The sequence below is a fragment of the Phyllopteryx taeniolatus genome, chromosome 10, assembly GCF_024500385.1.
Source record: "Phyllopteryx taeniolatus isolate TA_2022b chromosome 10, UOR_Ptae_1.2, whole genome shotgun sequence".
Classification (NCBI taxonomy): Eukaryota; Metazoa; Chordata; class Actinopteri; order Syngnathiformes; family Syngnathidae; genus Phyllopteryx; species Phyllopteryx taeniolatus.
This window is the reverse complement of record NC_084511.1, coordinates 14,228,983-14,241,482: the sequence shown is the minus strand read 5'-3', so window position 1 is coordinate 14,241,482 and position 12,500 is coordinate 14,228,983. Positions and strand designations below refer to the sequence as shown.

General features: G+C 41.6%; 1 protein-coding gene across 1 annotated transcript in view; it reads left to right on the top strand.

The window, feature by feature from the left end:
• abcb7 (ATP-binding cassette, sub-family B (MDR/TAP), member 7) overlaps positions 1-12,500 on the top strand; it is a 45,807-nt gene that overhangs the window by 25,353 nt on the left and 7,954 nt on the right. Inside the window, exons 9-11 of the mRNA XM_061786893.1 lie at positions 4,869-5,043; positions 7,811-7,968; positions 11,413-11,576. Coding sequence (XP_061642877.1) covers positions 4,869-5,043; positions 7,811-7,968; positions 11,413-11,576 — 497 coding nt within the window. The remainder of the gene's footprint in view (positions 1-4,868; positions 5,044-7,810; positions 7,969-11,412; positions 11,577-12,500) is intronic.

The window sequence follows — 12,500 nt, the reverse complement described above, 5'->3', positions numbered from 1 at the left end:
TCAACTTGATTAGGAAAGCCACAGACCTGTCTATATAAGACCTTACAGCTCACAGTGCATGTCAGAGCAAATGAGAATCATGAGGTCAAAGGAACTGCCTGAAGAGCTCAGAGACAGAATTGTGGCAAGGCACACATCTGGCCAAGGTTACAAAAAAAATTCTGCTGCACTTAAGCTTCCTAAGAGCACAGTAGCCTCCATAATCCTGAAATGGAAGATGTTTGGGACGACCAGAACCCTTCCTAGAGCTGGCCGTCCGGCCAAACTGAGCAATTGGGGGTGAAGAGCCTTGGTGAGAGAGGTAAAGAAGAACCCAAAGATCACCGTGGCTGAGCTCCAGAGATGCAGTCGGGAGATGGGAGAAAGTTCTAGAAAGTGAACCATCACTGCCGCCCTCCACCAGTCGGGGTTTTTTGGCAGAGTAGCTTGACGGAAGCCTCTCCTCAGTGCAAGACGCATGAAAGCCCGCATGGAGTTTGCTAAAAAAAAAAAACACCTGAAGGACTCCAAGATGGTGAGAAATGAGATTCTCAGGTCTGATTAGACCAAGATAGAAATTGTTGGCCTTAATTCTAAGTGGCATGTGTGTGTAGAAAACCAGGGACTGCTCATTACCTGTCAAATAATGATCCAACAGTGAAGCATGGTGGTGGCAGCATAATGCTGTGGGTGTGGTTTTCAGCTGGAGGGACAGGGAGACTGGTTGCAATCGAAGAAAAGATTAATGCGGCCAAGTACAGGAATATCCTGGATGAAAACCTTGTCCAGGGTGCTCAGAACCTCAGACGGGGCCGAAGGTTCACCTTCAAAAAGACAATGACCCGAAGCACACCGCTAAAATACTGAAGGAGTGGCATCAGAACAATTATGTGACTGTTTTTGAATGGCCCAGACAGAGCCCTGACTTAAACCGAATTGAGCATCTCTGGAAAGACCTGAAAATGGCTGCCCACCAACGTGCACTATCCAACCTGACAGAACTGGAGAGGATCTGCAAGGAGGAATGGCAGATGATCCCCAAATCCAGGTGTGAAACACTTGTTGCATCATTCCCAAAAAGACTCATGGCTGTATTAGCTCAAAAGGGTGCTTCTACTAAATACAGAGCAAAGGGTCTGAATACTTATGGCTGTGGGATATTTGTTTTTCTTTTTTAATAAATCTGCAAAAATTTCAACAATTCAATTTTTTTCCCTGTCAATATGGAGTGCCGTGTGTACATTAATGTGGAAAAAAATCACTTAAATGATTTTAGAAAATGGCTGCAATATAAAAAAAAGAGTGAAATATTTAAGGGGGTCTGAATACTTTGCGTACCCACTGTAACTGTTTATTATGTCCGCTAGCCCGCGAGCTTATGAGCTAGCCTGCGAACTAGCGAGACAATGAGCTAAACAGCTCCCTCCACCACGGCCACGTCATTTAAAAGATCAGTGCTTCGCTCCGAGTTACGCATGTTAATCCCCAATTAACACACATGGGAAACTGTTTATTATGTTTGCTAGCCCGCGAGCTAACGAGCGCATTATGATCTTCATAATGCGCACACAGGCGGGACGATGGCCGACTGGTTAGAACATCAGCCTCACAGTTCTGAGGAGCGGGGTTCAATCCCCGGGCCCGACTGTGTGGGGTTTGCATGTTCTCCCCGTGCCTGCGTGGATTTTCTCCGGGCACTCCGGTTTCCTCCCACATCCCAAAAACATGGACGTTAATTGAACACTCTAAATTGCCCGTAGGTGTGACTGTGAGTGTGAATGGTTGTTTGTTTGTATGTGCCCTGCGACCTGGCAACCAGTTCAGGGTGTACCCCGCCTCCTGCCCGATGATAGCTGGGCGAGGCTCGGCTCCAGCACGCCCGCGACCCTAGTGAGGAGAAGCGGCTCAGAAAATGGATGGATGGATAATGCGCACACATTTTCAATGGGAAACAGGTCTGGACTGCAGGCATGCCAGTCTAGTACCCGCACTCTTTTACTACGAAGGCACGCTGTTGTAACACGTGCAGAATGTGGTTTGGTATTGTCTTGCTGAGATAATTAGGGGCGTCCATGAAAAAGACGTTCCTTGGATGGCAGCATATGTTTCTCCCAAACCTGTATGTACCTTTCAGCATGAATGGTGCCTTCACAGATGTGTAAGTTACCCATGCCATTGGCACTAACACAGCCCCATACCATCACAGATGCTGGCTTTTGAACTTTGCGTCCATAACAATCCGGATGGTTCTTTTCCTCTTTGGCCCGGAGGACACGACGTCCGCAATTTCCAAAAACAATTTGAAATGTGGACTCGTCGGACCACAGAACACTTTTCCACTTTGCATCAGTCCATCTTAGATGAGCTCGGGCCCATAAAAGCCGGCGGGGTTTCTGGGTGTTGTTGATAAATGGCTTTTGCTGTACATAATAGAGTTTCAAGCTGCACTCACGGATGTCGCGCCGAACTGTATTTACTGGCATTGGTTTTCTGAAGTGTTCCTGAGCCCATGTGGTGATATGCTTTACACATTGATGTCGGTTTTTGATGCAGTTCCGCCTGAGGGATCGAAGGTCACAGGCATTCAATGTTGGTTTTCGGCCTTGCCGCTTAAATGCAATGATTTCTCCAGATTCTCTGAACAATTTGATTATATTATGGACCGTAGATGAGTAAATCCCTAAATTCCTTGCAATTGTACATTGAGGAACATTGTCCTTAAACTGTTCAACTATTTTCTTACACACTTATTCACAAAGAGGTGAACCTCGCCCCATCTTTGTTTGTAAATGACGGAGCAATTCAGGGAAGCACCTTTTATACCCAATCATGGCACCCACCTGTTCCCAATTAGCCTGTTCAGGTGTTTGATGAGCATTCCTCAACTTTCTCAGTCTTTATTGCCACCTGTCCCAGCTTTTTTTGGAAAGTGTTGCAGCCATAAAATTCTAAATTAATGATTATTTGCTAAAAACAATAAAGTTTGTCAGTTCGAACATTAAATATCTTGTCTTTATAGTTTATTCAATTAAATATAGGTTGAAGTTGATTTGCAAATCATTGTATTCTGTTTTATTTATGTTTAACACAACGTCCCAACTTCATTGGAATTGGGGTTGTACATTACACATTTAATAATGTCTTAAAAATCACTTACAGAAGTTCCTCTGTCGTTTTTGGCAATGTTTTTCACGGGCCTAACGGTGCGTTCGTCTGTAACTAATGTCCGTGTGGTAAACATGGACAGTGGCCCAATGGTTCCAGGAGGTGCAAGTTTGCTTCTATTAAGATTTTTTATTGCCTCAAGGCAGAATCTTTTTTGTGTTGACAAATTTTTGTGGTCGAGTTTGCCAATTTTTCTTTTTTTCTTCTCTTCACAGCTCTATATTTGACCACAATTTTTACAGGAGATATTAAAAAAAATTCCCCTAAAAAGGCATTTTTATCCCGACACAAACTAAATTTCTCCTCACCGATTTTCAGTTCTTGGTGCGTTGTACTTAGCTTGGCCATTTCAACCAGACTTAGCATTTTGACAGACTGTTATTATTGTGGAAGCGTGTCACATTGTTAATGTAACTGCTCCGTCATTATCATGTAATGACACTCAACTAACATTGTCTAAAGCAGGGGTACGCCGAGGTACTGCTCGAATAATAATTGTATGCAATTGTCGCTTATTTCTATAAGTAATGTGGCATTCTCTTTAGTTGGTCTCCTTTGTGCCTGACCTTGTTCCATTTTATGCCACATCCTCAGCATCTTTGCATCATCTTGTTGACTATTTGTAAACTCACAAACAAATCCTCTATCCAGCAGGTTCCAAATGATTTTTCTTCATTGATCTGGATATATTTTGATTCCCATGTTATTTCCTTTGCTGTTATTTTGCATTCTGTTTTCCTTTTACATGTTTCTCTGTGTTATTTTGTATCATCTGTGTCAATGTGGCCGAATTTAGCATCACTGAGCTGCGAGTGCATATGTAATTAGATCTCCACCCACTCAGAAATCCGTTCCACTTTCACAGAAGGCTTGATGAGAAACCTGAACATGGTACCTTCTTTGTGCTGCTTCTGTTTGTTCTTCCTGTGCTACTTTGTCCTCTCTATCCCCGACCCCACCCTCAGTTCCCCTGCCTTTGCCTGTATTCCTATCTATGGCATGTCCGTAGCTGCACAGTCAGTAGTTAAAGAAAGGAAATCGCCCACTTTACCAGAGCAGAAAAACAATAGTGCAACTAAACAAATGCAATGTTTGTCAGTTAGTGGGTAATTGGTGGTGGAGTGGAGGAGGGAGCTTGTTATGTTTATGTTGGCATTTTATTTGCTGCATTTAAGGAATGTGCTTGTAGCAGATTCATGAGTCTTTTTCCTAAAGTGATAACTGTATGTTTTAATCAAAATTAGTGCTCCTCATGTTGATTAGCACTTAAAAGGTTCTCTTTTGGGTGGTGTTAATCCGTCATGGATGTATGTCAGAAACAAATGTATGCTGTAATTTTTCCTCAACTTGCATATTTTATCTTTACTTTGGAGTTGTTAATCTCCTCAAGATTTGACTTTATTAAGTAGCTCTCTATGGATTTTGTTCTTTTAGTGTACTGATTTTCATTTCAATACTGGGGATATGAAGATACAGACATGAAGTGCTTTTGAGGCCAGGCCAACTGAGACCCAGACTACTCAGAGCAGTCACTGACAACCAATGCATCCTTGATATGGGCTGTTACAAGTGTCTATCTGTCTGACACCACGCTGTATGGTTTCTTAACCTCCAACCAGACCACATTTTGTGTCTCTCATTCTCCCTCAATGTACGCATATTTTCATCATCAAGCCCTGGGCTGTCTCTGAGTCATTATCCCCTCTTTGTGTTTCTTACATCAGTACTTCAACAACGAGAAGTATGAAGCCCAAAGGTATGATGGATTCCTGAAAAGCTACGAGTCATCCTCATTAAAAACGACGACTACGCTCGGAATGCTCAACTTTGGCCAGAGCGCCATCTTCAGTGTCGGCCTCACCGGCATCATGTTGCTGGCCAGCAAGGGCATTGAAACAGGTGGGTAAGACTACAGTGATTGTCACCATATTGCTGCATTTTTTTGTTTTAATAGCATTCTTTGTCAGAAGTGTGGCCTTGCTCAACTGACCCTCTTTAACCTTAAAGTGGGAAAAAATATTTATACACCAACATCAGATATTGATACTTTTGCTGTCCTATGTCAATTTCCAGTTTACATATACATACATACACGTACATACAGCGGCTGAAATAATTATTTAACACATCAGCGTTTTTATCACTAAATATACTTCCAAAGGTGCTATTGACCTGAAAATTTCACCAGATTTTGGGAACAACTGAAGTAATCAATACATTCAAAGAAAGAAGAACAAATAAGCTCAGAAATTAAGTTGTGTGTAAACGTGTGAAATGACACAGGGAAAAAGTATTGAACACATGAGTGTGCAAAAAGGCATGCAAAGCCAAGACAAAACCTGAAATCTATTGATAATAAAACAGCCTTCCAGCCCCTTGCCAGTGCAAATGAATATCAGCTGGTTCAGTCCTAATTGATGCCCTACAAAAAAAGGTCTCATTGCCAAGGTTTGAGTCAAGACACATCTCACGATGGGTAAGAGCAAAGAGCTGTCTCAAGACCATCGCAAACTAATTGTTGCAAGACATAACGATGGCATTGGTTACAGGCCCATATCTAAGCTTCTGAATGTTCCAGTGAGCACCATTGGGGCCATAATACGTAAGTGGACAGCCAATCATACCACCATAAATTTGCCTTGATCAGGTGCTCCTCGCAAGATTTCTGACAGAGGAGTGCAAAGAATAATCAGAAGAGTTGTCCAAGAGGCAAGGAACACCTGTGGAGAGCTTCAAAAAGACCTGGAATTAGCAGGTACTGTTGTCACAAGGTAAACTGTGAGTAATGTACCCCAAGCTCATCATGCAGGACCCCATTGCTGAAAAATAAAATGATTTCAAACTTGTTTAAAGTTTGATGAACAACATTTGGACAAGCCAGTTAAATACTGGGAGAATATAGTCTGGTCGGATGAGAGCAATATTGAACTGTTTGGATGCCATAATGCACACCATGTTTGGAGGAGAAATTGCACTGCACATCACCCTAAAAATACCATACCTACAGTGAAGTTCGGAGGTGGGAACATGATGGTGTGGGGCTGCTTTTCAGAAAATGGTACTGGTAAACTTCAGATTATTGAAGGAAGGATGAATGGGCAAATGTACTGAGACATTCTTGACAAAAATCTACAAGGGGGATGAAAATGAAATGAGGGTGGACATTTTAGCAGGATAATGATCCAAAACATACTGCCAAGGAAACTGAATTGGTTTCCAAAGAAAAAAAAATAAAGCTGCTACAATGGCCCAGCCAATCACCTGCCTTGAAACCACGGAAAGAACTGAAACTCAAGGTCCATAAAAGAAGCCCACGGAACCTTCGAGATTTGAAGACTGATTGTGTGGAGGAATGGGCCAAAATCGCACCAGATCAATGCATGCGACTAGTTTCTCTCTTGAAGCTGTCATTGCAAACAAAGGCTTTTGTACAAAGTATGAAATAAATACCAGTTGGCATGTTCAATACTTTTACCCTGTGTCATTTTACATTATTACACACACCTTAATTTTTGATCTTATTTGTTCTCCTTTATTTGTATGAATGGATTACTTGGGTTGTTCCCAACATCTGGTGACATTTTCATGAAAATAGCACCTTGGGAAATATATTTAATGAGAAAAATGGTGACGTGTTAAATACTTATTTCAGTCACTGTATAGACAAATAACCATTCACATTCACCCAATGGGTCTAGTCTTCAATTAACCTAACGCATGTTTCTGGAATGTGGGTGGAAACCGGAGTACCGGAAGAAAACCCACACAAGCACAGGGAGAACGTATACAGCAAGCAAACGCTACGCAGAGCCAGGATTCGAGCTGAGATAATCCATCCTTCTGCCTTTTCACTCAGCGTTTTGTAACTAGGCATATGTTGTGGATGCCTTTCTTCCGTTATATTCATTGCCGCTTTATATACAGTATTTACCTGGCCCTTGACATGAATGACCCAGTGAGTGGCCCTATTAACTTTTGACTAAATAATAAATGAATTTCCTTTTTTTGAAACATTATTTAAAGTCCCCCATATGTAGGCTGAATAATGCGAGCCTGTTCAGGTAGATAGTAGTTCCTATTACTATGGATTTGGGGTTGGTGATTTCAATTGTGTTGCTTTGGAGGTCATTATGTTTTACTCTGGCACTTGGCAACAGGTTTTCCAAAGTTATTCAGCTCAAGGCAAAAGTTAGAAATTTTGTTCCTCCCCAACACCCAAACGTTTACATCATGCAAACAATGCTATTGTTTTATACATATGAGTGACACTGATTTATTCCAACTGACATGATTCAAAAGGCCAAGATTGCTTGAATGGAAAAAAAAAAAAAACTGCAAGTTTGGTCAGCAAAACGCCCTTAAAAAGACAGTTGGTGACTGCGCTGCAGTATGCAGTGATTTGTTTTGCATTATTGCCATGCTTTTGTTGGCGCTCGTCACATTTTTACAGGAAAACAAAAGTCCCTGTAATGAACGGAACTAAATGTTTTACAATTGAAAGCGTGAATAGTATTATACGTCTTATTAAATGCAACAAGCATGTAAATGAAACCACAGAGTTTCTACTGCTTTGGTAAATGTACAAAACTTCGTGTTTATGATATTCATAATGAGAGGAAGATTATATTTACCCTTTATATGCCTCTACGGTGCTTCTGATGTGTAGGCACAATGACGGTGGGCGACCTGGTGATGGTAAACGGCCTGCTCTTCCAGCTCTCCATCCCTCTACATTTCCTGGGCACAGTGTACAGAGAGACGCGGCAGGCTCTTATAGACATGAATACGCTTTTCACGCTGCTCAGTATCGACACCAAGATCAAGGTAACTTCAGCATCAGTTTGATGTAAATTTTTTCACATTGTTGAGTTCATTCACAAGAGAATTTACTGTGTTCCTTTTTGTTATTCTGACAATGTCTCATCTGTATGCAAAGAAACTAAATGCTGTGTACAAAAGCCTGGAGATATTGATGGCAAAGAGAAAACTATCTAAATACTCTTTTCTACAGCCACAGTGTCACTACCATCCATTTATTTTTTCTACCGCTTATTCTCGCGAGGGTCGCAGGTGTGCTGGTTGACTTTGGGCGAGAGGCGGTGTACAGCCTGGACTGGTCGGCAGCCAGTCGCAGAGCACATATGGACAAACGTTCACACTCACATCTAAGGACAATTTAAATTTAATGACGCTTACATGCAGGTTTTTGGAATGTGGGAGGAAGCTGGAGTACCTGGGGAAAAAACATGCAAGTCTGAGGAGAACATGCAATCTCCAAACACAAAAGGTGGAGCCTGGATTCGAACTCTTGACTTCAGAACTGTGAGGAACATGTGCTAACCAGTCATCCACCATGCCAACTCAGTGTTCCTATAATTTTTTTATTTTAATGCAAGCGTAGCATGGTTAATAATGTGTTTTGGCCTCATGTACTGTGCATGATCGTGTGTGCTTGTTGTAGGGCTGGGCAATCCATCCATCCATTTTCCGAGCCGCTTCTCCTCACTAGGGTCGCGGGCGTGCTGGAGCCTATCCCAGCTGTCATCGGGCAGGAGGCGGGGTACACCCTGAACTGGTTGCCAGCCAATCGCAGGGCACATAGAAACAAACAACCATTCGCACTCACAGTCATGCCTACGGGCAATTTAGAGTCTCCAATTAATGCATGTTTTTGGGATGTGGGAGGAAACCGGAGTCCCCGGAGAAAACCCACGCAGGCACGGGGAGAACATGCAAACTCCACACAGGCGGGGCCGGGGATTGAACCCGGGTCCTCAGAACTGTGAGGCTGACGCTCTAACCAGTCGGCCACCGTGCCGCCGGGCTGGGCAATATGACCTAAATTTAATTTGACTGTATCAATTGAATCCCTTCACGGTAACGGTGGCTATATATATCAAGATATAATTGTCAGTGTAAAAATTATATTGGAAGCATTCATGAATACGTTGTTGTTTTTGGTAATGTATTAATTGTAGTGCCGTGTTACGTAATTGGCTGGACGAAGGGATTTGATAAGATTGATCCGAAGAGCTTTTACCGCATACCGAAAAACCTTGAAGTGAAAAGCTTTGAATCGCAGCAATTAAGCTTAACAAGTGAAACCTAATGACAACGGCTGTGTTTACTTTCGACACTTCACATATGGTAAGACAAATAACTTTTATTTTGTTTTGCCATATATTATGATATTAGATATCTTCTTGTTCTTATTTAATTTTTAGATTAATATTAGCTTTGTCTCAGTGGAGGGAGACTAGGAAAGCAAGAATTACATTGTTGTGTTTTACTGTGCATATGACAAATAGCTTGACTCTTTCATGTTTCATATTAGGCACAAATAGCAATGACAAAAGCCTATGTAAATATGATGTACAGTATAATATTATATACAATATAAAAGCAAATTACATTTAGATACAATTCATAAGGAACTTATTGTTATGCATGTACAAATCTTTTACATTAAACCTTTAAATAACATCAGACTGTACGCTGCAGGCTGGGGAATCAAGTGTGCATGGATTTGGGTCCAATTTGTCATCAATTGCGTAAGGATCAGACAAGAGCATGGTGCAAATGTTGTACAGAAGCTTTGCTGCATATATTTGCTTGGCATTAGCTGGCGACCAACTTGAATACTATGATAAGTCACGATGAAAACTAGTTGTTGATGCGTCTTTCTTTCTTCAATTGCTTCTTGTCCTCCATTAGTGATAACAATACTTTCAAAAATGTTGCTTGTTACCCGCCATGGAGGCGAGGATTAGAGTGAACAGCGCAAACTCCCGGACTCCCCTTTCCACAGTCCTTTCTGAGCAGCTGGTAAAGCAGGGACACAGTGGTCTTTTAACCAGAAAGACCAAAAAACAGCGCTGCCTGTCAGCTCCGTGACCAGACCTGCATGAGCCGTTTCTATACTGAGACAGCGGCAATGACTTCGTCAATAACCATTATCACGATTGGTTGGTTAAGTCCAAATCTGTACCTTCGTCCAAATTTATACCTTCTACCGATTATACCGTGCGCTGCTAGCTTGATTTGACTCCTGCTTTTACTTTTGCCCCTTTTGCCAGATAACAACTGCAGTGATCTGCAGGTATATCTTATCATCAATTGCAAGATAAATAATAAATTCTTAATATCTGTCTTCTTAATAGTTTCTTTTCCTGACACTATTGTAAAATCCAAATGGGAGCCATTTTAACGTGATAAATTAATAATTTTCAGTGACTATTTGTATAATACACAATTAAGCATTAGTCTTGAAAGTTCTTGCAGAATTACTTACATATGGTCATAGAAAAGCTGTTGGAAGCCTGCAAACCCTTTTCCTGCTTGCCTTTCTGCACACGTTGCGAGTGCACTTCAAATGTGTAGTCAGATGTTTCCTGTTTAAATATTGTTAATTCAGATTTGATTTGAACAGGCACACCCTTTGTTATGATTTTCATGAAACACCCTGAGATTCGTGCTAGATGAGTCGACTTAAGTGCAAATGTTTCTGCAGCTTGGCCATCTGAGCGCTATTGACGTGTCCGCCTGCAATTGCAGCAGTAATAATGATTCTTATTTTTCACTCATCAGTTCTGCTCTCATTTGTGATTCCCCCGGAGAATGGCGCACCCTAGCAAGCCATTACTGACCAAACGCAATATGCATTCTGTTGAACAGTTACATTATGTACTTAAAATAATACATGCCACCCCTGTAACTGCTCCGCAAGATAAATTGCTTTTTTTTTCTGCATGTGGGAAGGGTGGAGTTCTAATCTGTTTATTCTAATGGACTGTGACTTGTTGGTATTAATTGCCATAGCGGGATTGTGCTGTCATTCATTTTGTATTCACAATCTAGCTACCAATGGCCCTGTCTTTTTGGAAGTTTTTTTTAAAACTTTAAAGTAGCCGCGATTAGTGTTCTACTCTGCCTCAGCTACAGCCTTTTGGGTGATGTTGCTGCTATTAGTTTGTGCAGAACAGGCTTTCAGTCTCAGCGTAAAAACAGGGCTTTATTGGCTACTGACCTTGGCTTTATCTCAGCCCAATGCTGAGAGCTGAGCCCATTGTGTATCTAAGGTTTTCATGCGTATTGCTCTGTCAGTCATCATGAAGATTGAAGAATCAGTCTTTTTTTTTTTTTTTTTTTTTCCTCCTTAAATCCTCTTCTGTTTTTCCTTCTTTTCTCGTCTTTACAAGGTGTTGCATTGCATAAAGTATATTTATCTCTTTCAATTTCATTATGTGTCAACTTTGTGATTTGCGGCAGGAGAAGGATCTGGCCCCATCTTTAAGCATCACACCACAGGAGTCCACCATTCGCTTTGAGGATGTATATTTTGAGTACCTGGAAGGCCAGAAAGTCCTGAATGGAGTGACCTTCGAGGTGCCTGCTGGGAAGAAGGTGGCCATAGTCGGTGGCAGTGGCTCTGGGTAAGTCAGGTTGAGCAGGAATACAGACAATCGAACTTTTAGCGAGGTCTCATAATTGTATATGCTTAAAGTCTCTACCTGCTGTCATCACTAGGCTTTACACGATCGGGATTTTGGGGGCCGATCACCGATCAGCAAGTTTAAAAAAAAAAACGATAATCGATCACCGATCCGATCACAAGATGGAGCAATGTGTCCATTTACACGACTTGTTAATTTATTGTATATACTTGTGTACTGTATACTGAGTACGTATCTTCAAAATTATTCTCTAGCATTTTAGACTTAAAAACATCTTTAAAACATCAAAGACCTCGAGGGGGCATTCAAGGATTGGCCACTGACATAAGTTGAGGTCAAATCAACATTACAACATTACAGAAATAATGGGTGCTAACTTACTGTAATAAAATGACTTTATTGCAATTAAATTACTTTAACAAATACTGTTAATGGCATGCTTACTCTAACTTTCCTACGGTCCCGGGTATATGGACGGGTGTTTTCCAGAGTTTGCGTCGGTTTTTATTTATTTATTTACGTTCCCTCCACGCAGCGTTGCCTGAACGCGGCATGCTCCTTGTGTACATTCTTCAGGTGCCCTATCAAATGTGTTGTGTTGAAGCATTTAGATGACGTTCCCCACGACGTGCTTCAGTTGTGCAGACTGCAAATAACTTAGGTGTTGTTTGTCCGCAAAATAGTCCCACACCAACGACGTTTTTTTTCAGATTGAAAAAAACTTTTATTGGCCGTCAGATAGTTACAGTAGTACGCCACAAGACACGTGACAAGGCTAAAAATAAACGAGCTTTTGGATTCATACGCGACGGCGACGCGGAGTAAAAGTCTTTTGCGGAGCCGATCGATGACGTCGTTGAATTGTGACATGAAAGCCGATCGGCCGATCAGCATAAAATGCTA